Genomic DNA, 24,870 nt, shown 5'->3' with positions numbered 1-24,870 from the left:
TAAAAGGAGATATAAGGTTGGTTCACCTGGAAGAAACCGGATTCAAGAATGGTGGACAGGAGACGTTGGTCTCTAAGGCACCCAAACAAACCGTACTAAGGTCTGGGTAGTTGATAAAACTGCGTACCCCAGAAAGCTGTTGTGCCCATGTAGACCCTAGAAGAAGGATCCCAAGGGCCCAGAAGATGGAATTTGCATTTAGCATTGCCATTATGAACGTTTTTAGAGAATGGCGATATCATCCAACGTATGTTTAAAGTGGTCAACCCTTTCTTAAAACACCTCAATTCAGATTGAAATGCGGCCAAGTTCAACCAAATATTTTTAAACGGCAGCAGAATACCGAGTCAGCCCTCCTGATGTAAGAAACTGCTTACATACATACCTATGATTAGGCGGGGGTCTAGAAAGACCCTGAATTCCTTCTTCAAGAGACTTAGGACAATTTGCGAGAAATATTCATGGCCCCCGGGGTGAATTGAGGGTGGGGCCGTTATGATGGCACGTTCAATCGCCCATCACCGGAGCACAATGCCCTTCTTGATCATAAATGACTCGAATATGTAGACCTTTATTTGGTACTGGACGGGACGGACACGGGAAGGGAAAACATATCCCGCAGTATAAACGTGTTCTGGGTGTGTTTGTTAGTGTCGGGGGGCCGAAGTCTTGTGTTTCATTAGGACGCCCTAAGCGACTGGGATGCGGTTCGAGACCGGAACCCCTGCATTAGAGGCTGTTTAAATAGGTATAAGAGAGTCAGGCATGTACAAAGGTACAGGCTATATACATTGCCTACCACACTTTCTCCACACCCCCGGTAGGAATCATGTCAATATGACCCTTGTCTAATTTCCAAAATTACGCCTTTCAATGCAGTTCCCGTGGAATATTTGATATCATATAAACCGTTGATACATTCACAAAGTTCAATCGAGGGAAGTCTTAGTAGGCAAATCATGTGTTTATTTCCAAACTTATTGGAGCCTGAATGCCAAATCTCATCAAGAACAGGCCTTGCCAACTAAGTGATGGTTTTTTTTTCAAAACACATCAAGTAGCTAGTGCAAACTGATCGCCAGGATTTAGATTGACAGAATGCGTAGCGAGAGGGGCAGATATAGATAGTCACTGATTCGGGGGCCAAGTCCACATGCAGGGATATTCACAGTGCTAAGTCTAGTTTCAAGGCTCAGAATGGTAAGATCAAAAGTAATCAACCTGACTGGATTTTCCATAAAATTTGGAACTGTCCCTTCTGGTGTGTTTTTCATTCATATCCTGTGGTTCATTATATGTGGCTGCTTCTGCTTAGCCCAGTCAATCATGGCCTCTAAGCACTATGGGCTTGGGTTTTTTCCCCAAAGGCTGTCGTGGGCTATACTGGGTATGATATTTTGTCTCACTTCTTACATTTGGTTAAGTTCACCTGCATCCTCGTCCATTCACCTTTCTGCTAGAGATATACATATCTCATTGGATAAGCAAGGGCTGTCAGCCAACTCATCCAAGGTAGAGAAAACGGGTACTTATTCGTGCAGTGCGAAAAAGCCATGCAGTAATGGGGCCTGTTGTGGTGCAAGTGGCTATTGTGGTTATGATCCAGCCCATTGCGGCAAAGGATGTTTAGCAGATTGCAATGCCAAGGCAGAATGCGGCGAGTACGCAAAAACCCCTGGGCAAAAATGCCCTCTCAACGTTTGCTGTAGCGAATTTGGATTTGTGAGTTATTTTCTATGCACCAGAGAAGCCAGCCAAAGAGACGTACTGACACTTGAATTTCAGTGCGGTACCACAGCCACATTTTGTAATGGTATATTCACCTACCTCATCATCAACTATCATTCGGATATACTAAACATACCAGGTAAATGCCAAAGCAATTGCGATCTCCATCCGAGACCTCCTAGTGGTGCTTCTAAAGCAGGCATCATCAAAAGCAAAGTCATTGGATACTACGAGGCATGGTCTGCTCGAAAGGATTGTCACAAGGTTTCTCCAATCGATCTGCCATTAGAAGCCTTGACGCAGTTAGTTATTCATCCCACGGGCATCTACAGACTGTGACACTGAAACAAGACTTATTAGCCTCAATTTCGCTTTCGCATACATAGACCCTAGTAGCTATGAAGTCGTCACTATGGATGGATCAACTCCAGCAAAATTGTTTCAAGATACCACAAGTGTCAAACTCATAAAGCCTGAGCTCCAAATATACGTGAGCATTGGTGGCTGGTGAGTTATCCCTCTAGTTGGCAGTCCTCCATCTATCGTTCTCATCATTCTTATCTAGGACATTTTCCAACAACCATACAAAGACTCAGGCTGTTTTCGGTGACATTTCTGCAGACCCGAAGAAACGTCAGACCTTTGCCGATAATGCGATAAAATTCATGAAGCAATATGGTACTCAATCCCTGTCCTGCCTACATAGACCGGCTTCCGCAAATATGATTGCTAATCTAACCGCCATCGTAGGATTCAACGGCATTGATCTTGATTGGGAGTATCCGGGTGCCCCTGACCGAGGGGGTAAAGCCAGGGACAAAGAGAACTACGTCGAGCTACTCAAGACTCTACGTCGGACCTTTGATGCAAGTGGTGCTAACTATGGTCTAACCTTCACCGTCCCGTCTTCCTATTGGTACCTTCGTTGGTTTGATCTTGAGAAAATGGTCCAATATGCGGACTGGGTCAATCTCATGAGTTATGATCTTCATGGAGCTTGGGATGCTGATAACCCAATTGGTAGTATCGTGCAAGCCCACACAAATCTTACTGAGATTAAACAGGCCGTTGAGTTATTCTGGCGCGTCAATGTTCCCCCTGCGAAAGTTGTGATGGGATTCGGCTTCTACGGTAGATCATTCACCTTGTCAGATCCCTCTTGCAATAAACCGGGATGTCCTTTCAAAGGGGCAGCAAGCCCTGGTCCCTGTTCAAATACCGGAGGTATCCTAGCATATTACGAGATCATGTCTGCTCTTAATGGAGCATCAACCTCCTCCAAGCGCAGCACTATCTCGCCAACTCATGACAAGGAGCATGCCGTCAACTATTTCACCTTTGACGAGGATCAGTGGGTTTCTTTATGACGATGAAACAACTTTCAAGCAAAAGACCGACTGGGCAGATGATGTTGGTCTTGGTGGAGCGATGATTTGGGCTTCAGATCTTGGTATTGTTGAACAATTCATCTCTTCCTGTCTGTTTGCTAATACTCCACACAGATACAGATAAATATACCGCTCACTCGGGTCTGACTGGTAGGAAGATCAAGACGAACCGAGATCTTCAGGCTATCGACAAAGCTCTGTCAAATCCGGTCGCAGTCGTACAGGACTTGGCTGGATCAAACGGACAGAAGTGTTTTGTTCACAAAGGTGACTGTGTGCATCTTAATGATAATGGCGCAATGTCTAAGGCGTGTGGAAAGGGCTACACGCCCGTGGGATGGGATGATGCCGGCTGCGGTACATCAAGCTGCGTATGTATCTGAGCTTTATGGACGACCATTGTTGGACCTGTTAAATCCAGGCTATTCCATGGGGTCCTTTACCTTTCGTTACAAGAGATTTACTGACTATTTTGACCAGCATTGTGGCAAGCCAGTCTGCTGCCCAACTGCAAGCGCTCCCAAAAACTGCATATGGCGTGGGGATGATAATGGCGGCGGGGCAGGCTCAGACTGTAGCGCTCAGTGCAGGCCTGGTGAGATCAATATTAAAGGAATTAGATCCTCATGGGGTGGGGGTTTCCTCAATGATGGCGGCACAGACAAATGTGGTCGCGGATACAAAGCCTTCTGTTGCCCTGATCCAAACTTCTCAAGTGTGACTTCGCATTGCTCATATGCTGCATGGTATGTGCTTGACTCCGATCCATAACCCAGACATCGCGGATGTAGTTGGATAAACTGACAGCTTTCATCGTCGCAGCGGCAAGGACTGCCCAACTGGGAAAAAGTCTGTTTTCACGAAGTATGATAAATGCTGGACTGGTGGTCAAAAGTACTGCTGTCGTACTCCAATCGAGTTAAAAGATTGCAACTGGGTCGGAGGGAGCGGCGGTGATGGGGACTGTGCCAATGCCAATTGCAATGCGACAGAGGTTGAGATCGACCGAGCTACCTATGGGGATCATTCCACGGCGTGTGACTGTAAGTAAGCAGCTGTGACAAGCTGGATGACTTCCTTGATTCCTAGGCTGTGAACACAATACTGATAGATTCATCATATTATAGGGGGTAGGAAGAAGGCCATGTGCTGTACCATCAAAAAGCAACCGCCACCCCCTGCCATGTGTACTACTAATCTGTGCAAGGAACTTCCAGGATCCTGCCCAGATCATGACGATGACGAGAGTGCCAATGGCTGGACTAGAAGAGACCTCTCCACTTTCGTTGACAGCAATGAGGCATATTCTCCTTCCCTCGAGAAACGCAGCACTTCAGAGTATAAAACGCGATTGACTTGGCGAATCGGTCAGGTTATACACACCGCAGAAATCCTTGTTCAATCAATCAGCTACCCCACGAATATGGCAAATCTCATAAACTCCCGCACCGTCTATGGCGTTCTCCGCAAATCGTTCACATTGATTCCAGGATACTGTCTTGGCCCATCCATCAGGGTCGAAAGTTTCCCCCCGGACAGCTTGACTCGTCTTTCTTTACAAACTTGCATCTGCAAGTCGAGCACATCATCGACCGCCAAATCATCGCGCCGTTCCTTGAAAGCGCAACTGGAGGATACCTTCCATCCGATCCTGAAAATACCTACGACGATCTGGCACCCGTTGACGGTCTGTTCATCAGTAATCATTTTGAAACTTCCTTCCCTGCTCTAGGAGCTCGATCCGCCATTGGTGGGCCCGATGGACCTCGACCAGACACTTTGATCGGTCGTCTAATGCATACATTTGGGAGCTCGGACTATCGCTATCCATTCTTGCCCACCGAGGACAGCGTCAATGGAGCTAAAGGTCGAATCATGGGGGGCAATGCGCCAACGGCTCTGACTGAGATTACGAAGCTTGCAAAATTAGCCGTTTCAGCAGACACTAACCAGGCGGCCGACAAGTTAATATCGGCCATCCGAGTCGGATTTGCTGTCTTCGATTATCTCCAGCAACCAGATGCGAGCCTTCGTTGGAACAAGGTCATCGAGCAGTTCCGTCTTCAGGCAGGCTTTATAGAAACGGATCTCAACTTGCCCGGGTTAGTTGCCTGGTGGGATGTTTGGTTCCCCGACTTTTTAAACGTTCGTCTCAGAGCGGCGACGGTATGGGCCGATCAAGCTATTATTCATGCCGTTCAGCCATTCCAAGACGCCGCACAAAACAATAATCAGCTTGCGATTTGGCCCATGGTGAACGCAGTTTTAACCGGGCTCCAGCAAGACATTGGGGGCATGGCCTTCCCTGCGTTCACCCAAATGCACACTCCTGCGGGTGGCCCTCCCGTTTGAGCGATGGGCAATTTCTAGATATCAAATCACCATGAAGGGAAGATTGATTTATGTTATATATCGCAATCGACAGTCTTAGCGTAAATCGCCTTTGCGTTAACACCAAGCGCAGTGTTGGTTGGTAGTAAATTTGAAGGACTGCTTGAGGCAAATATCCCACACGATATCCAGCGTTTATTAGTCTTCCGCAATGTGCAAGTTTAATCTTCCTAACTCTATGAGGGAAAATCCATGTGTTGGCATTCCACGTAGGTGGAGGCAGTGCAGGCTGTAAGCGCCGTCTCAGACTCTCAGCTGAATGCCCATCGTCTCTTTCTCTCAAACAATTACACTCCTGTTTTTGGGCATTTCTGCTATCTTCTTGTAAACTGGATTATTTGAATCATTTGAATCGCTCTGCGTGCGGATATGAGTTTCGGATTTGGTGTCGGCGACTTCATTGCGGTCACCAAGATCGCCAGCAAGATCCGAAAGGACTTCGCCGAAGCACCCAGTGAGTGCAAGGCTATTGTTGACGAGTAAGTTCAATTTCTTTTTCAATATCTACATACCTTACTATCCTGTGGTGCTGACTAGGTTCTTGGTAGAGTTAACAACCTCTCGGTGCTACTGGTACATGTTGACATTGACGTATCCGCTAAAGAACTCAGTACCCAGCAACAAGCTGAACTAGGAGACATACTGGAAAGCTGTCGTAGGGTCTTAAGCGACCTCGAAAACATACTCGATGAATTTAGAAGCCTGGAGACTGTGGATAAAACTACCAAAAAGCTATCTACATTGAAACGCACATGGAAACGTTTTAAATGGGAAACGAATGAAATTAAGGACCTCCGACTACGAATCATCAGCAATATCAGCCTATTGAATACCTTCAATGGACGGATCAGGGGAGAAAATATCAAAAAAATAGTGCACCATCAAGATGAAGAAAAGGATCGAGCGTTGTTGGAGTGGCTTTCGGCTTTGGACTACGGCAAACGATATAGCGACTACATCTCGCGACGACAAGACGGAACAGGCCAGTGGCTTTTGCATTCGCCAGAGTTTCAATCTTGGAGCTCAGGCTCAAAGAAAACATTATTCTGCCCAGGGATCCCCGGGGCTGGGAAAACTATGTTAGCCTCTATCGGGATTGAGGAGCTCTATAGCCGACGTCAAGACGACAGCAGTATTGAGATCGCATATCTTTACTGCAACTTTCAGCAGCGCTATGGGCTAGACATGATTCTATCAAGTCTTTTGAAACAATTGGCTCGAGCACACCCAAATCTGCCAAGTATCTTGTCTGAGATGTACGAGCAACATCAACCGAAAGGCACGAGACCATCGACCGAGAACCTTACCAGGGCACTTCATTCTATAGTCAGTCAGACAGGAGGCTTCTCAAAGATATTTGTTATCATCGATGCTTTGGACGAATGTCAGATCTCAGGTGGACCACTTTCGAACCTTTTAAATATAGTCTTTGCCCTTCAGGAAGCCTCTGGTCTGAATTTCCTAGCAACCTCACGTTTCATACCTGATATCGAAGAAAGGTTCAAAGCAATGCCGAAGCTAGAGATTCGGGCTAGTAAAGAAGATGTTACGAGATATCTTCGGGGTAATTTATCAAACCTCCCAAATTTTGTTACGCGGAGTGAGGATCTACAGGAAGAGATATCGGAGAAGATAACGGCCGCAGTTGATGGGATGTAAGTGGAGCTTGAGTTGCTTTTTAGAGTCTCGAGCCATCTAACATGTTACCTATATAGGTTTTTGCTTGCCCAACTTCATCTAAATTCCTTGGAGGGCAAACGGTCGCCCAAAGCAATCCGGTCGGCGTTGAACAACCTCTCCATCTTAGCGAACTACGAATCTGCATATGATAGCGCCATGGAACGAATCAAGTCGCAAATACCTGATCAAATTGAATTAGCGATGGATGTCCTAGCATGGATTACTTGTGCGAAAAGAGCACTCACTACAGTTGAACTTCAGACCGCGCTTGCCGTTGAGATTGGCAAGTCGGAATTTGATGAAGAGAATATACCTGATCTCGCAGACATGGTTTCAGTTTGCGCTGGTTTGGTGACAGTGGACGAACAAAGCGGCATCATTCGGCTGGTTCATTATACTACGCAAGAATACTTCGACCAAAAGCAAGCCATGTGGTTTCCGAAGGCACACCATGATATTAGTCGAACTTGCGTCTCATACCTTTTATTGGATGGGCTTAACGATGACCATTGCATCAAAGACGAGCAACTTATAGCACGTATCCATGACTATCCTCTTTACGAATATGCTAGTACTTTCTGGGGTAATCACCTCAAACGAGAACTGGAAGACACCGAGCTTGACAACACAAACAACAACCCAGTTATGAAATTGCTAACCCGCACCTCATTCGTTAACATGTCTGTGTAATTTCGAACCGCTTTCACTTTTTAGTAAAATAGATTCCATATTCTTGAGGGAAAGAAAGCATTGGTTGCATTCAGCTAGCTAAGAGGGAGGAAGGAAGATCAAGATGGGGAGCAAGGTCCTATGAACCTGAGGCATAAACAGTCTCAACACATATTTTATCTTTATCGAGGATTTCTAAAAATTTCATTAATTGGCGAAGGAATTTTGATAGCCTTGGGGTGGCCCCGAGTATCTTTGCAGTAGTTAGATGCGTTAAAGGTTAAATTAAAAGTGGAACGGAACCTTGGAATAGGAGCGGAAGGAGCCCTACAGTTTCCAAGGTCTCTTCCAAGGTTAGGGACATGTATCAATGATAATAAACAAAATGAGTATTCCAAGAAAAGTACAAAAGCACAGCTAACTAACTACTCTCTCCCATTAACCATTGACATCGTCACCATGCTCTGCAATCATGTAGGTACGGTCATGTCTTTCCCCCTCTCTGTACAGTATGTGCTCCCAAAACGAAAATAAAGATGAAAGAAGCTCTCCAATTCGAGCCTCACAGCACGCGTCCAGCTGACGAGCTTATGCTACGGTCATTCACTTGAGTCTTCTTCAGGGTCCTGCCTTGCTGGATAGACGCAAGGAGGGCGCCTCGGCCAGCGCCAGGGGCCGCGGGAGCAGGTGGGGGCGGGATGCCGGCTGGAGGGGGTGGTGGGGGAGCAGATGGGGCTCCGCCAGGGGGCGGGGGAGGGGGCATGGAAGGAGCACCGGCTCCTCCTGGGGGAGGAGGAGGAGGCGGAGGTGGGGGGAGGGGGAGGGACGCCAGATGGCGCAGCGGGTGGGGAGGTAGCGTCGCTGGAACCTGGAATAGCAGGAACAGGAGGCAGAGTTGCTGGGGGTGGGGGCGGGGGTGCAACAGGGCTTTCTTGTACCGGGGTAGCGGATTTCGAGGCAGACTTGTCGTCGTCCATGGCGCTCAGAGGACGTGGAGGCGCCATAGTGCCGAACAGGATGCTGGCAAGTTGTTTGGCGCTGCCGCCGGTTGGACGATCGTCCTCGTCATCAGACGAATCGAAATCGGAGCCAGCAGCGGACCAGTCATCATCCTCTTCTGGGCGGGTACGGGTCTTACGTTCCAAGGGGGCTGCACCAGTGAAGGTGGGCTTGATGGGTTCTTGCTGGGTCAAGCGGTGGAAGGGGTTCGTAGACTGAGCTGTGGCAGGCGGCGAAGTCGCTGGGGTAGGCTCAGATGGCTGGCCCAATTTCTTGAAGTAAGGGTTCTTGGATTCAGCATCTGGCGTGGCGGCAGGAACACCACGGCTGCTCTCGGGGGAGCTCATTTCGCTAGGCACACTTTCGGGGGCGGGAGGTTCAGGAATAGCGATGGTGGGCACGGGAGGTGGGGGAGGGAGAGTCTGGCTCTGCGTCGGGGTGCTGTACTGAGGAGTGATATCGGCAGGGCCTTCGTCATCGGACGATGACTCGTCAAGTCCCTCGAGTTCACGCTGCAGCTGTCGCTCACGTTCCTTGGCAGCCTCCAGTTCAGCGCGTTGAGCTGCAAGACTAGCTTCCTGTTCTTTGGACTGTCGGCTAGCCTCTTCCCTGCGGCGCTTCTCTTCCTGCTTCTTGATCTTGCCCTGGCGGACTTGTTCCTCGAGAGCACGAAGTCGAGCGGCTTGGGCATCCTTCTCACGTTGGAATTCCAGCTCGCGTTGGCTTGCCTCACTCCTGTAAATGTATTAGCCAAGTCCACCAATTTTATCTCCGTCAGCTGTGGATTACTCACTCTAGACGCTTAGTCTCCGCCTCCTGCACCTCTTGCTCTTCCTTGATGGCCTGCTCACGAGCAGCTTGATCCACTTTAGTGGGTTCCTCGCCCCTCTTGGCATCGGCTTGGCCGGCACTATCCGTCCGAGCCCTGCGGGTGGGCGGGGCCGGCGGTGGTTTCTTGCCCACAGTCTTCGGAGCTGCTTCACTAGGACCGCCCCGTTCTTCAGCCAGGCGACGTTGTCTCTCCTGTTCCCGCTTAGCATCCTCTTCCTCGGCACGTCTGACACGTTCTTCGCGCTCCTTCTTCTCACGCTCCTGGCGTTGCGCAAGAGTCTCAGTAGCGTCATTTGGTTTCAAACCAGCAGCAGCCATGCGCTCAGCAATCCGCTTTTGCGCACGCTCTCGAGCAGCCGCCACACGATCTTCATGTGTATTACCAGGAAGAGAGGTTGACGAGTCCACGGACTGGGGCATCGAAGGGCGCGCAGCAGATTCGGCAGCTGGAGATGCCCGAGAACGCACCTCAGGGGAAGGTCTATCTCGCCTATGAATTGTCAGCATTGATAACTTTTCCTAATTGACAAGGACAACATACTCTTCTTTGCGAACATTTGCAGTTCGCGCGTTGCGGCTCAGGTCGTAGATGAAGTCACGGATGACATCCTCAACTCCCAATGCCTCTTCCCAACGACGCTTCTCATGCTCACGTGAAGAGGTTTGGCCCTCGACCCGGAGACTGTCCTCCAAGCTGCGAGCGAAATCACGGACACTTTCCTCGACATCACGAGTCATAGTGTCATTGCGCTCCCGCTCCGTCTTCACGTTGGTGCTCTCAGACTCCAGACGACGAGCCGCTTGGCCGTCGTCATCTTCCGTCGCGGGTGCGGGGCGCCCAGAAAGTTCGGCAGCCCGGGCTTGCATACGCGCACGCGCGCGGGCCTTGATGCGATCTGCCTCGGTCACAGTGCCACCAGGGCCAGTGCCAATGATGTTGGAAGCGCCACCGGGGTGCGCCTTGGCGTCCCTGAGACGGAACAGCTCAAGCTTCGCGTCCGCGATTTCACGCTCAAGACGACGCACGTCAGATGCAACCTGAGGAACTTGATCTTCAAAAGACTGCAACTGGCGACGAAGGGCCCTGCGCTCTGCACCGCTATCCACTTGACGGAACGCGGCATTTGGGTGGGTATCAAGGTCATCCTGTACACGACGGATACGCTCCATAAGACTCTCTGCCTCGCGGCGATCCTGGCGGTCTAGATCATCATCATCCTCGGCTCGGTTCTCGTCTTGGAAATCGGCAGCGTCAATCATGACCTTGGCCTCACGGATCTTCTTTTGCAGCTGTTCCACGGAATACTCCTCGTCTGACGTGCCAGAGGCGGCCGGGGACGGGGTACGAGCCTCGTTGCCAACGCGACGGCGTGCACTAGAGCGGTATCCACCAGCGGAGTCATTGTTCTTAAACATCGTCGCATCCTTGCGGCTGGCCGCAGCAGAGCCTCCTGCACCACCACGGAAGGAGTGATCCTTAAGGTAGCTGACACCAGTCTTTTGCGGCTGCAGGAACGCCCCGGTAGCCTTGCGAGTTTCAGCATCCTGCGAAAGAAGAGACTTGACTGTACCGATAGAGTCATTCAAGTGTCTTGTAGAAGGAGGAACAAGCTCGGGTGGTAGACGGCTAGGAATTGGGTATCCGTTGAGAGCACGGTAGATCATGTGCATGGCCACGGCGAACTCATCCATGTTCAGTCGGCCGCGGTTATGGGGGTCAGCCAGGGTCCAGATCCGTTCCAGGTCTTTTCTATTCAGACCACTTTGGCCCATGATCTCAATGGCAGTCTCGCCGCTGATGAAGCCTTTATGGAAACCGTCCCATGCGCGGAAAAGATCATCGTAAATCTTCTTCTCCTCCTTTGTAATGGCCCATGCAACTGTAGCATTTCCTGAAAGGCCGACCGCACTGAAACCACCTTCACGCCCAGGCTGTGGCATGAGCTGCTGCTTCATAGCCTCGATGTTGGGCAAACCCTGGGCTGGTGTGTTGATAAATCCCCATTGACCTGGCATGCCGGTAGGTTGCGCCGCCAAGCCCGTAGGCTGTACGCCGAGGCCTTGCATTCCACCGGTCTGGGCAGGGCTGAGATTTGACCCGTAACCGGTAGGCATAGGCGGCATCGGAGGCCGGGGGCCGGTATATCCAGTAGCCTGCGGGTTACTCATGAATCCAGTTTGTTGGGGCTGGAGGAACTGGGACTGGTTCTGGCCAGGGAAGCCCGTCTGGTTGGGCTGCTGGATACCTGTCTGCTGAGGGAAGAACCCAGTAGGCTGTGCTGTCAGCTGCGACAGGAGCTGGGCATTGTTCGGTTGCTGCGGGACGGGCTGTTGAACAATCGGGGGCGTCGATTTGTTCTCCATGAGAGGCGCATCGAAGTTGGGGACGTTCGTTCGCTGTTGTTGAACCGGCTCCTCGGGAACATCGAACGAGATGATATCGACCATGCTGGAAACCTCGTTCTTGATCGTCTCTGGTAGGGAAGAAGGAAGTTCGCGACCAGTGAGACGAATATTGCAGAGGTACATAGCCAACGCGAATTCAGGGAAGAACAACTGTCCAGATTTGGTGGTATCAGACAAGACCCAGATCTTTGAAAGATCCGCGCCCGTTAATTTGGAGCGCAGCAAAAGATCTCTTGCTTTGTCGCCTATTATAACCAGTCAGTACTGCCATACAAGCCATCATAGATGACCAATTAGGTGAACGGAAACCCACCCTCCATTGTCTTGCTATCGCCAACAGCCGACTTGAAGAGCTGCTCGAACCTCGCCTGATCCTGCGCCGTGATAAAAGAAAGCCGAATGCTTGGGATCTTTGACCCTGTCTTCGGGGGCACCTGAGGAGGTGCCCCAGATCCAGCAGCACCTTGGAAGGAGTTCGCGATATCGGTAGAGGTCTTGAATCTGGTGGGTATCTGCGGCACTGGGGGCGGCTGCTGCGCCTGGTTCTGAGGAGGGAATCCAGTGTATTGTGGTTGGAAGCTTTGCGCTTGCTGCTGCTGTGGTTGCTGTGGTGCGGCGCCGGGGTAACCAGTGAATTGCGACTGGAGCTGTCCCGCGGGGAATCCGGTGGCTTGAGGCTGTACCTGCGAGTTACCGAACGGGGAGGGCTGGCCGGCGAATCCGGTCTGCTGTGGAGCAAGACCAGTGGGCTGCGGAGCAAATCCAGTCTGCTGAGGTTGTTGCATTGATGGTGGCTGCTGGCCTTGGGGAAATTGTGAATAGGGGGGTTGCTGCTGCTGTTGCATGAATGGTGCCTGGCCGGGACGGCCACTGGCACCACCCCCGAGGAAATTATTCGACGAGGAGTACATCACTGAAACCACGCTCGCATGAGCAAAATAGATGCAGAAAAGCCAACAAGAAATTGACGAGAAGAACGAATGCAAAAGGCAAGTGAGTTGAGTCTCAGGAGGATGCGAATGACGCCGTTGCTTGACGCGGAGGCACCCACGCTAACCCCATCGGGTGCTTAGTCATAGATCTGCTATTTTTGGATCTACATGTACGACCAGAATGTGTACTTGGTTAATGGATGCAAGTGATGATTCAAAGCTTTAAGCTTGTTAATTTGTTGGTATCAGCTGGTTTATGTGCTAGCGAAATCTCTCAGAAGCATTAGAGAGCATAAAAGAAACGCGCCCGCGAAAAAAGGGGCCACTCATAAATCCCCAGGTCGAAATCGAAAAAAAGCAAACGCAAGGCACAAAAGTCCATAACTGCTCCATGCGCCAGATTTTCAGACTTAAGAAAAGAAGCTCAATAGTGACATGGTCCACTCATAACCATTTACTCAGCAGCGTTCTGCTGCTGCTGGTTGGCGGCGTTGGCGGCCTTGCGGAGCTCGTACTCCTTGGTGAATTCCCGAGACAAGATACCCAGGTCCTTGATCAAAGCCTCGGAGGCGTTAACAACAGCTTGGCGAGGGGTGATATCTCCGTCAGTCTGGATACGCAGCTGGAACTCGGGAGTCAGCGGGTGAGGAACCTAATGAATATTTATTAGTATCTATCCAAGAAGAAACACCATGTGCATATAGCAGGTCGCTTACGCGGTAGGCAGCAAAGATAACATGGGCAGTCTTCAGGAGACGGTGACGCAGCATGTTTCCAAGGGTGTGGTCTTCCTTGCGGAAAGTAAAGATAGCAGCAGATGGGAGACCTAGAGAGATACGGTCAGCTGGATTGTGCGATCTAGCCTGATCAACATGACTTACGGGTGTCGACCTCAACATCAATCTTGCTTTCGCCAGGAGCGAGCAGGATAGCTTCATACCTATATTGGTGACATTGGTCAGCTTATGGTTCTCAGATATGAAAAACGAGACATGAAGATGCAGAGAAAGGACAAAAAGAAAAGGAAACAAAAGCCCTAGCCCTCAGCATCGTAATCCCGTGAGATAATTCAACTGACACGTCAGGGGCATCATCAGGAACCACAGGGCGAGGGTGACGCGGATGGGGACCCGAGCCGACGCGGCCAGCACGCTCTCTGGCGATAGCCGCAGTGGCCGTGATAATGGCAGGGCTCTGAGGCATGACTGCACAAAACAGGAATGATAAAACAGGGAATGGATGATAAACAAGAGGATGAAAATGCACACGAGGACAACAGTCCACGAGTAAACAAGAAGATGGCAGAGGAAAAAGATGTTGACAGTGGAGGAGATGGGAGAAATAAACACGATCAAATGGTCTTTCCTGGGGCAGGAGCAACGGTGCGTGGAAAGTGCGATCAACGATGTCCATGTCCATCCCTCCTTCCCGTTTTAGTGAGAGATAAAAAGGAAGGCACAATTACCCCGGGATCCGGGGTAGATGTCCTGCGGTACACATGATATGCATCCAGATGTCCAAATCGAACAGTATTCAACGCACAACCAATTTCCCCAGAGCAGCTCAATGAATAAAATTTCAGAAATTTCAGGAACGTTGACATCCACTTACCGATCTGGGGCATTCATAGTGGCGAGAAAGCTTTAAAAAAGCGAAAAGGTTAAAGTTTGAGGGCAGGATACCTCTATCGGTATTGATGATATGGTTCTATGTATGTATCCAAGAACTCTCGGAGTTGCAGAAAAGAGAATTTGATGAGGAGTCGAAGGCTGGGTGTAGTTTCAAAGCCTATTTATAGGTTACCAGTTCGTTTTGACTTGTGAAGACAATAGCGATCAAACGCGCGTGCCTTCGGAATATGCTTTTGAGGGTGCTTATCGATAGCGAAGAAGTTCAGAGAAAGGAGCCCAATGGGGAGGTACACTTTAAAAGGCTATTTGGTCCCTGACTTCGCACTTGTTTGACGTTGACGTTGAGGGATGAAGATATCGTGATACATTCGATATCGATATCGATATCGATCATGTGACCTCCCCTCTGCATATTGTCACGTGACTATACTTGGCCCACATAGCTGGAACATTCTGATTCTGTGTCTGGACACTTGTTATGCATTGGCAGGCAGTTACTTTATCTTCGTCTCACTTCAAGGTCAAAACACACTGTGTTGGTACTTCGAAATTATCTATGTTTGTCCACAATTTACACGTTACACCTTTGCGTTTGTCAAAGGAATGGAGATGATCTCTCGACTTAAAAAACATCATGAATTGTTTTAGTTGACTGGAAGCGATCATCTTGATATGACATATAAAATATATTAGCCGCAGTGTATGGAGAACTTCCATCTCAAGACAAATCTACGCTATGGTAAGATATACAAGCGGAGTACAGAACAACTCAAACAAAAGAAACAAAGAACCTTGAAAAGAGCCGATATAACGGCCACAAGGCCCGAAATGTATTAAGGGAGTCGAGTAGACGCAGAGTGCTCTTGCGAGAGAGAAGACAATGCAAAAACACAATGAAAGATAGGAAACACAAAGATAGAAACACTATCAGATAAATAAACGCCATGTTTCTTCCTGCGCCGATATCATAGAACAAGAGGAAAAGGATCAAACTCAAAGATCAAAACTAGAAAATCACAAGGAAAGCATATATATTCATACTTGTAAATGCCGAATCCCTCTGCCTGGCCGGAATCACCATGCGATGAGACAAGGAAACCCGGGACAGGGGAACGAGTGACATACAAGATGTGAGACGAGGGCCGGGGATGCATTGTCGAGACATATCCAAATGGCACGGCAAGCCCTTCTCTGAGTCGATGGTATGTGCGTCATATGTCATGTCGTAGAGGGGCGGGAGGGGAGGTATTAGGGAACGGAAGCGGAAATGTAAATGCAGAGAAGAAAGGGGCAGGCTATACAGTGTAACGCGGACAGATTTCTTTTCAGATGCAATGCAAGCACGCTTTCATGGTGGAATGAGGAAGGAGGAAAGAAAGAAAGGGGACAGATCCAGGGACTTAGTGCACGGCGCTCAGCAGATCCCCAAACGAAGAGGTCGATCGCTTCATCTTCCAGCTGCTCTTCTTCTTTTCACGCTTCTTCACCATGTCAGCCCAGGCCTCGTCGTCGTCATCGTCATCAGAGCCGGGCTTTCCATTTACAGGGCCAGCGCTCCGGGAAACGGGGCGGACGGTCACAGTAGCGAGATGCGATTTCGGAATGTGAGATTGAGGCATCGGCATGGATGGGCTGTGGTTTTCATCACCAAAGGGCTTGTTTGAGGAGGCCACTGCGTAATTCGATTCGGGCTGCATGACTGACACTGGTCGATAACGAGGCGCCATGCCAGCGGTGCTGCGCTCCGATGGAGCGATTGAAGCGGCGTATCCGGTGTTGGGGCGGAATGGAGTGCCGGACAGATTCGGCATAGGCGAGCCAGTTCGACGAGTTGAAATGTTGGGGTCCAGCATGCTCATCGTACGCTGATCCAGGTTGGGTGGGAGCGAGGGCGGCATATTGAGAACGGATCCTGCAGGCATGGACATCGGCCGGAAGTTCGGGTTACCCCCCATGGAATGGGGTCCTGCTATAGACGGAGGGCCCATGGGTGGCATGCCCATCGCTCCACCGGGCATCATCATAGGAGGCATAGGCATGCCTTGCATCATAGGCTGACCCTGTCCACCTTGCATTTGCATCATTTGCTGCATCCACTGCATCTGCATCTGCATCATGTTGGTCATCTGCTGCGATAGCTGGATAGAAGCTTGTTCCCCGGGGTTGAAGTTTTGCTGCTGCTGCGAGTATGGCCGAGGCACTCCTCCCATATCGTGCATTGCTTGTGTGTTCGGGCTTCCTCTGCGCATCGCTCGCGCCCGCTCCTCATTTGCTATAACGCCGACAAGACCTCCAGGGGGATGTGCTGGGGACGAAGATCCTCCATATACCGAACCACCTCCGAAGGCTAACGATTCACGGTTGGGGTTGTTGACCAGACCTGCACCGAAGTAAGGGTCTCGCGGCAAGTTCCTTGCGAAAGGTGGCAGACTGACACGGCTGCCGTTGGGGTCACCCGAAACAGAGTTGGAAGATGATATATATGGCGGTTGCATGGATGCACGAAGGTTGGGATTGGAGCTGACATTGTTCAGACGGGTTGGTGGGCGGTTCTGACCGGGGAAACCGTGGGCGGCCAAAATACCAAGCGGCACATCGTCATCCTCTTCCTCGCTGCTCTTCCCACTAGTGGACTTCTCGCCTAGCACAGACAGGCGACTGGGGTGCAGATTGACCGTGCTGCTGCTACCTCCACTCATTACTGGACGTAGCGATTGCACGGGTGCTTGTTGACCTGTGATCTTCATCATCTGCTGACGATACACAGAGAGATGAGCCTCCTGCTTTCGTCGTTGGCGTTCCGTCTCACGTTGCTTCTCCACTTCGTCTTCTTCATCGTCAAACTCCTCATTATCGGACTCATGCTCGCTCTTAGTCGCATTGCTATTGGAACGTCGAAGTTCTTGCTGCTGGCGATAGTGCTCAAACTGGGATGGAGTCATCACCTTGTTACCCGGAGAAGTTGATTTGGGGAGACTGTCCGCATACTGCACAGCCAACCGCGCGTGATCCGCAATGGAGGGCTCTAATCTGTCGGCCGGAGCGGGCGAACGGTGGTAATGGAACATATTATCAGATTCGGGGTTCAGTTGGCCAGAGTGATTGGGTGCTTTGCCCTTATCAAGCAACGGGGTTTCCCCAGATGGGCTATGCTCAGCCCATGGTGAAGTGCTGTCCTTGCTCCACAAGACAGATTGTCGGACCAGTTTGGCATCTTCGTCATCAAAGGGTGCGGATTCCCCCTTGGGCGAATATACCCCACTCCTCCGCAGTCCTGCTCTCTCCGGTCCCTGCGGGCGCTCCAAGGAACGATGTGAAGTAGTGGCCGCGGTAAAATCATTGGGTGAGGGCGAAAGCTTCCGGGAGCCAACAACTGTATCGAGGGTAGACTGGCTCTGGTTCAGCGGTGGGGAATGCGGGCCACGAAGCAAGCCCTCTTCGGAGGGGCGGCGATCCCAGGAGTAAGGGGGTGACTCGACAGTAGCCGATCGATCTGTATTAATAGCGGAGGGTGCAGCAGCTCTGCTGCTTTGGAACTCGGGCAGAGCATGGGTCGGGGGAGACGAGGAGTACTACAATACTATCAGCACTGCATTCCTGGATGAGCGATTGTAGATCTTACCTTGGCCGGTTTGGGGGATGAACCCCGCATTGCCGAACCCTCTCGGGTACCCATATTGTCGAACATCTTATTGAAATCATCCTGCGAACTAAGGGCGAAATCCGTATCGGGCAGCTTGGGCGGAGTGGCCGTGCTGTCGGTGCTGCCCGTCACCGGGCGCTTGGCGGTATCGGGTGTTTGTTGACGCGGAACTTGTGGTGTTGACTTGCTGAATCGACCGCCGAACGAGAAAGTTCGTCCTGCGGCGCGCAGTGCACTGCTAAGGTGTGGTGGAGCTGGAACATCATGTATTCTGGAATGTGGGGATAGGGTCTCGTCGGGCGGGACCTCGGTCGATGATGGGAGGGTGGACGACGAGCTTAGCCGGGTTGACGTAGAACTTTCGTAGTAGCTAACATCACGGTTCCCAGTCAGCCGTCTCCTGAGGGAATCCATGGTCGAAGGACGATCATACCGGCTCTTTTCCAGGGGTCGCTCCCTTTCGGCAAAGATGTTATCAGAATCCTCCATCGACGGCACCGCATTGCCTTCGCTCAGCGGCTTCGTCAGCACCGCTCCATCCGTCATAGATCGATGAGGCCCCGGGCGCTCGAAGACTCGAAAGGAGGATTGGTGAGGGGTTTCGTCTTCTAGAACGTTGCCGGACGATTTTCGCCTGGTAAAGCTCTTCGGCAGTTTCATAGGCATGGAAGCGGTTTTCTGACAGATCAGGCTGGTATTTGAGTAACCGGCCAATGTGTCTTTGAGAGCTCTCTCATTAAGCTTTGGACGATCTTTGTGTCCTCGGATTGTGATGTATCGCAAGTCCCGAAGCGATCAGTCCAAATAGATCATAAAGAAAGGATTAGGGGTTAAACTGAGAAAGAACTGAAGTCAGTCAGAAGCTTCTAGGGAGTGCAACACGGGTGTGTCTAGCGGCCGATCAAAGGCCCGGAATCCACAGTTGTGGGTTGTCTTCTGTCCGATCTGATGGCATGTCACAAAGATAATTATTCCTTCCTTGCAGATCTCGATCAAGATATTTTTGAAAAGAAAATTGAACCCACCATAAAATGTGAGAGAAATATGTCTTTGTTTCAGTTTCTCAAAGGAAAACACCCAATAAAAACTGGAGACGCGGGGAGTGGATCGGGGACCCTAGGAACCACTAAGGAGAGTAAAGAATGGAAAGAAAAAAAAAAAGAAGAAAAGAGAGAGAGAAAGAGAGAGAGAATGTGTAGAGTAAAAAAGAGAGAGGCGAAAAGAGACGACGCTACTGACAGTCTAGTCCCTATGGTTTCCGGAGTCCAAATATGGTCTGAGTACACTATTATTTACTATTATTACTATACTATAATACTATAATACTATAGGGATTATTAATTATCATTTATCTCATTACCTCAAAACTTTTCAAGGGTACATTCCCATGATCTCATAGGAGTTCAATGTGAAACCGTTTACTATACATAGGAAAAAATCCCTTTGTAAACAGTGGGCTTGTTTTTTGGCCGTCTAAAAATAAAATAGAATTTACTGGAAAAGAAAAAAAAAAAGGCAAATTGGAATGTGAGAATGCAAGTTGGGTCTAGACATATGCATATAATACATATTAATAGAAAGATAATATTATAAAAGAGTATACATATTATATATGTACTCCGTACTCCTGAGTTTATTCAAATGAAAATCCTGCCGATCGGAGATCACGTGAAGTCGATCGCGATCGACATTCCCAGGGAAAGTTCGATTGTTCTTGGTATACCGAGGTACACATCCCACATCTACATCCCCAATTGAACAACAGGCTGGGATATATCGGAGACCTTGATCGGCTGATTATCCTGTACGACCAATAGTAACACAAGACTCGACTGAAAAATTCGGAAGATGTACTACATCGGGAGCAAAAAAAAAAATTAGAGAACTTAAATGACCGCACATACATACACGATGGTTTCAAAAGATATCAAAAGCTGATATCAATACTCCATCATGTTTCCAATCGCACAAACACCTTCTTCCCCCCGCCTTTTATCACGGATTATAAGTTATCTTACAAAAATTGCAATGCAATTTCAGTTCGGCCCATCGTCGCAAATGTTCGCTCGGGGCCAAGGAAGCCAACCGGGAGAGCTTATTTGGCAAAGTGCAGATCGTAGTTCAGCCACTTGCGCGCCATAACGCCCGGTACATCGAGGCCGGGGGTGCCGTAAGTCAAGGGTGCATAGAAGATGAAGCCCCAAATGGTGGCAGCCAAAATGATCAGGGTGGCAATCCAGCCCGCGATGAGTGACTTGGAGCCCATGCGTTCCTTGGCCGTGACGAACCGGCGCAGGCTGCTGACTGACCGCGCCTTGGACTTGCCAGAGGGGTCATCCACAGGGGGAAGTGAAGTGCGGGGGTCGAGCGGCTGCAGGTTGAAAATGAATTCAATCAGGGCGCCACACACCATGGTAGAGGCCAGGTGCGAGGGCAGATAGTGATGCAGGAAGCGCTGGCGACCCATGAGCCAGAAAGGGAAGTAGTGCGCAGCCCAGCAGAGGAACAAGAAGCCGGTGCTGTTGTACAGACGCGAGCGCGTACCGGGGCCCCAAACTGATGAACATGTGTTAATTACCGGAGCGGGACGGGACGGGATGTTTGGTTTTTCGACTTACTTTCTTCCAATGCATCAACACCACGGCGAAGCGAGAGCTGGTCGGCACCAACAATTCCGGCAAACACAGCAAGAAGACTGCTGGCAATCCACCATCCAATGGGGTTACCCAAGAAGTAGATCTGCTCACGAGTATCGTTCTTAGTCCAGAAGCTCACACCCCGCAACAGGAACGGCCACTGGAAGGGCTCGGTGGCATAGGGGTGGCTGCTGGTCAGAGCGTTGTTGTGGTGGAACATGGCACCCTGCAGCTCGAAGTACTTGCGCAGGAAAGGCAGCGTCTTAACCTTACGCTCCTCCTTGACAAGACGAGGACTATCCTCCTCCAGGTTCTCGATGTTCTCAACGTACCAGGCGTTGCTGGACTGGAGGATATTCTTGTTACCATTGATTTCAGCCTGCTTGTAACCCCACTCGGGCAGCGGGGTTGTGTGTGTCCACAAAGCGACCCGGGTTGGGACATGAACCAACTTGAACAGGCTGGAAAGAGTACGGAACTCCTGGGAAGGCTTGCCCGATTCGATCTTAAGCTCGAACAGGGTGTCGTTGTGGCGCTCGCCATCAGCCAGTTCTTGAGAGACCGTGGTGAATTCCTGGTTGGTAGGGAAAAAGGGAGACGCAACATCGTGAGTCAGGAGGTAACTCTCGGTTCCAATGTGGCGGAGCTGGATAACGTCGCCGTTGCGCACGCTTTTGGGCTCAGAGGCATCAACCAGAGGCTGGGCCGGTAGGATCTGCCACTGATTGTTGGTGTCATTGTGGGGATAACCAGTGACCTGCTGGCCCTGGCTGGAAATACGGCCATCATCATAACGCAGAGGGTACTTATCCCAGTGGCTGTGGAGGAATACCTTGGTATCCTTGTGGCGCATGGTAATGGTGTCGAAGTATTGAATGCCAACGGACTGAGCAGTCATCTGGTTGTCACTCAGAGTCTCCTGGAACTCGGGGGTCATGAAGTCGTCGCCGGGGCCAGACCGATTGAGAATAGCGAAGTGGACCTGGAACCAGAACAGGTAGAACATGAAGGGGATAACGACCAATCCAACAGCACGAGCCATAAAGTGCTTGCCCCAGTTGACCATGCTCAGTGCACCCTTCTCGCGGTTGATATCCAAGAGGTTCCACAGGTCAATGAGCACTGCCGCGCCAATGGTCACGAAAGTGAAGAAACCGACGTATTTGGTGGAGATGACGCAGCTCATGCAGAAGCCGGTCAGGAGAAGCCATTTCCACCACTTCCGGCTAAACGGTTGGTGACGCAGCTTGTAGAAACGGACGTAGCACAAAACACTGAGTGCCATTGACAGCACGAGGGTCGCGTCCAAAAGGATCAGACGGTCCTCACCCACGTGGGCGTTGTCAAAGACCATCAGACCAGCAGCCAACACACAGGCTGGCAAAGAGTAGCCGGACTCCCACATGATGAGGAACACCACGGGAATTGTCAAGGCACCGAGAGTAGCCGGCAGGGCACGAAGGGAGAGGTAGGGCACATTGTTGTCGATGTAAGAGTCGCCGATGTTCTCGAACAGGAATCTTCCATCGAAGCCCACGAGCCAACCTACGAGGGCAAACAACAGCTTTCCAAAAGGCGGGTGCACATCGAAGAAATAGGTACGTTGAAGGTAGTAAGAAGCGAACTAGCCAAATAATAACAATGTTAGTCAAAGGGCCCCCTTTTCGTAGACTGCGCCGCCACAAGAGGTATTGGACCTCATACCTTGCCGAAATGAACCTCATCGAATACAACCTCGTTAGGATAATCGAGGCGGTAGAACCGTGTCGCAAAAGCCAGGAGGGTGAGAATCACTATGGCCAGCCAATAGTCCCATTCCGACTTCTGTTTGACCGGCACCGACACGGTAGTCGAGCCATCGTCAGAGGGCAATGCGGTGTAAACATCCTTCTTTCCGCCTCTCTTCCGCAGAGAGGGCGAAGGGGACGACATGTTGAAAATATGAAATGTAGAGAGCGACCGAGAAACTACCTATAATCAAATAGACTTCCGGGGGTGTTAGTAAAGATCAACAAAGCAGGAAAAGACCGCAATTGAGGGGAATATGAAGCTTACCAGAATCACCAAATAAGCATGGCACCCAACAATTGAGGCCAAGAAAAATATGCGAAAGGAAAGGAGATGCGGAGGGGGGCTGTAGTTGAGCGTTGCGTGTCTTCTTAGTTTCCGGTAGGGCGGTGGCCCAGGCGGAGCTACGTATACAAATCCACAAAAAGGGTCAACTCCTTGTTTGATATTGGACTGTCGAGTCAAGTATCGAGTATTCAAAGAAGTTGAAGTTCCAATTTCTTGTTGCTTTACATATACGGTGTCCTATGAATCTTCTTATGCCGACTGATTCATGCAATGACTTGGGAACATCCATGTGATCTCTCCTTTGACCACATTTTCGTTGGTTTTTCTGGCATTTTAATTGGACAAATACCTCCATATAAATTTATGGTATATTCTCATTGGAATAATTGGTCTGGAGTCCTGGGAGTGAACAAAGAGGCTTCCTAATTGGCCCTTGGCGAGGTCAGCCAAGTCTGCTCTAGACAATGTCGAACTGCAAATATATACATTCACAGATTAACGCCTTTCGTCCGTCTCAACCTCCCGAATAACAAGCCACAAAGCCTTCCTAAAAGGAGCTTCTTCCTGTTTATTCTCTTGAATGTAAACCTCAGCTCGTTTACCCATGCCTCTCCTCTCCTGATCCCTCGGCTCGTTATTATACTTCTTCAACGAGGCATTGAACCGCGTCAACTTAGATTTAGAAGACCAAGGCAAAATCTCAAATTCAAGATCAGCAATCCAGGGTTGTAAAGTCCCAATCCTCTGCTGCAATTCAAACTCCTGCTGCTGCCTTTCATCGGTCCCAGAATTGGCCATGGACGCTTCATTCTGGAGTTGTAGAAACAGAGGCGCCTGCCGATTGATCTTGCCCTGAGAATCCAATATAGGCAGCTTTGCAACATGTGCTAGCGCATCCAGCTTTGCAATTTCAACTCTCAAGCCGCGCGGACCGAAGATGTCCTTATTGGCTTTTTTGATGGACGAGTCCGTCCGGCTTTTGGACATGCCTTGGCTGCTTAGGTTTGCAAGTCCGCTGACAGCGGACCCAATCCAGTGCAGCGGGAATAGAATTGGGACGGAGCTCAAGATGCCGCCTGTTGCGTCTAGGACTTGTAGAGGCGGACTGGCGGCTATGTCTTTGTTCAGTTGGTCGAGGAAGGCGAGGAAGGATTCCTTGGGGAGTTGGTGGTTTTTTAGAATGGGTGGATATGCGCGGATGAAAGGTGAATCAGAGGAGGATGTGATGGCCGGAATTGCGATTGGTTTGCGATTTGTTTGAGAAGGGGTTTCTTGTACTGGTGATCGGATTGGTTGTGTTGATGGTCCTGGGGCTGTATATGCTGGAGGGTAATCTGCTGCCTCTCCCTCATAAGAGCGTCCCATGTCCTCGAAGGGATTTTGTTTCTTTTCATCCATTGTGAGTGAAAGGAAATAAGCTGATTCTTCTCGTGTCCGTGTTATGGGGGCCAACCTCCTTTTAAGCCTAAAAGTGGGGTGGAGTAAGCTCAGCCTTCCCTCCTAGAGATTGCTTGGATTGGTTAGAATGATATATTGTACGTGTGTACAGTCCACTACTATGTGTAAAGTAAAATAAGCCTTGACTTAGCCACACCCGGGCAGCCATGCTCTTTCCATGGTTGGGTTTGGGCTGCGCTACGCCTTATCGGGAATCCTGTGCGAGATAGCGTCAGCCGTATATTTCACAGCCTCACATCTTAGGGCGCAAATAAGATAGTACGGTAGTGTCGTATTGTGGTTTTATTGGTTATCTGTTCGACATAGAAAAAGACCAAATGCCCCAAGCAATTCACTCCCAATAATGCTGTCAACATATGCAAAACGGATTGGCCACACAAAATATGAACCTGTAATCTCAAG

General features: G+C 50.0%; 7 protein-coding genes across 7 annotated transcripts; 2 read left to right on the top strand and 5 right to left on the bottom strand.

Annotated features, from left to right (window-relative positions):
* Nucleotides 1-2,140: 2,140 nt before the first annotated feature.
* On the top strand, nucleotides 2,141-5,468 carry N7517_011059 (glycoside hydrolase family 18 protein; the record flags this gene model as incomplete). Its single annotated transcript, XM_056728782.1, has 8 exons — nucleotides 2,141-2,235; nucleotides 2,294-2,406; nucleotides 2,479-3,079; nucleotides 3,271-3,487; nucleotides 3,597-3,862; nucleotides 3,939-4,159; nucleotides 4,244-4,566; nucleotides 4,632-5,468. 8 exons carry the CDS (start codon nucleotides 2,141-2,143, stop codon nucleotides 5,466-5,468), a joined length of 2,673 nt encoding a protein of 890 aa, XP_056574597.1.
* A 408-nt stretch (nucleotides 5,469-5,876) lies between these two features.
* On the top strand, nucleotides 5,877-7,877 carry N7517_011058 (uncharacterized protein; the record flags this gene model as incomplete). Its single annotated transcript, XM_056728781.1, has 3 exons — nucleotides 5,877-5,986; nucleotides 6,056-7,162; nucleotides 7,223-7,877. 3 exons carry the CDS (start codon nucleotides 5,877-5,879, stop codon nucleotides 7,875-7,877), a joined length of 1,872 nt encoding a protein of 623 aa, XP_056574596.1.
* Nucleotides 7,878-8,418: 541 nt separating this feature from the next.
* On the bottom strand, nucleotides 8,419-13,003 carry pan1 (actin cytoskeleton-regulatory complex protein PAN1; the record flags this gene model as incomplete). Its single annotated transcript, XM_056728780.1, has 5 exons — nucleotides 8,419-8,724; nucleotides 8,795-9,590; nucleotides 9,649-10,176; nucleotides 10,228-12,337; nucleotides 12,406-13,003. The coding sequence occupies 5 exons, from the start codon at nucleotides 13,001-13,003 to the stop codon at nucleotides 8,419-8,421; spliced, it is 4,338 nt and encodes a 1,445-aa protein (XP_056574595.1).
* Nucleotides 13,004-13,478: 475 nt separating this feature from the next.
* On the bottom strand, nucleotides 13,479-14,227 carry N7517_011056 (DNA-directed RNA polymerase II core subunit RPB11; the record flags this gene model as incomplete). The annotated part of the gene is made up of 4 exons (XM_056728779.1): nucleotides 13,479-13,676; nucleotides 13,741-13,850; nucleotides 13,906-13,964; nucleotides 14,103-14,227. The coding sequence occupies 4 exons, from the start codon at nucleotides 14,225-14,227 to the stop codon at nucleotides 13,479-13,481; spliced, it is 492 nt and encodes a 163-aa protein (XP_056574594.1).
* Nucleotides 14,228-16,055: 1,828 nt separating this feature from the next.
* On the bottom strand, nucleotides 16,056-18,964 carry N7517_011055 (uncharacterized protein; the record flags this gene model as incomplete). The annotated part of the gene is made up of 2 exons (XM_056728778.1): nucleotides 16,056-18,227; nucleotides 18,278-18,964. 2 exons carry the CDS (start codon nucleotides 18,962-18,964, stop codon nucleotides 16,056-16,058), a joined length of 2,859 nt encoding a protein of 952 aa, XP_056574593.1.
* Nucleotides 18,965-20,393: 1,429 nt separating this feature from the next.
* Nucleotides 20,394-22,866, bottom strand: pmt4 (dolichyl-phosphate-mannose-protein mannosyltransferase; the record flags this gene model as incomplete). Its single annotated transcript, XM_056728777.1, has 3 exons — nucleotides 20,394-20,854; nucleotides 20,917-22,558; nucleotides 22,639-22,866. The coding sequence occupies 3 exons, from the start codon at nucleotides 22,864-22,866 to the stop codon at nucleotides 20,394-20,396; spliced, it is 2,331 nt and encodes a 776-aa protein (XP_056574592.1).
* A 639-nt stretch (nucleotides 22,867-23,505) lies between these two features.
* On the bottom strand, nucleotides 23,506-24,408 carry N7517_011053 (uncharacterized protein; the record flags this gene model as incomplete). The annotated part of the gene is made up of 1 exon (XM_056728776.1): nucleotides 23,506-24,408. The coding sequence occupies one exon, from the start codon at nucleotides 24,406-24,408 to the stop codon at nucleotides 23,506-23,508; it is 903 nt and encodes a 300-aa protein (XP_056574591.1).
* Nucleotides 24,409-24,870: the final 462 nt, after the last annotated feature.

Source organism: Penicillium concentricum (assembly GCF_028827145.1).
Source record: "Penicillium concentricum strain IBT 3081 chromosome Unknown utg000006l_segment0_segment0, whole genome shotgun sequence".
NCBI classification, from domain to species: domain Eukaryota; kingdom Fungi; phylum Ascomycota; class Eurotiomycetes; order Eurotiales; family Aspergillaceae; genus Penicillium; species Penicillium concentricum.
The sequence above is the reverse complement of the archived record's forward strand: the minus strand, read 5'-3'. Positions and strand labels throughout refer to the sequence as shown.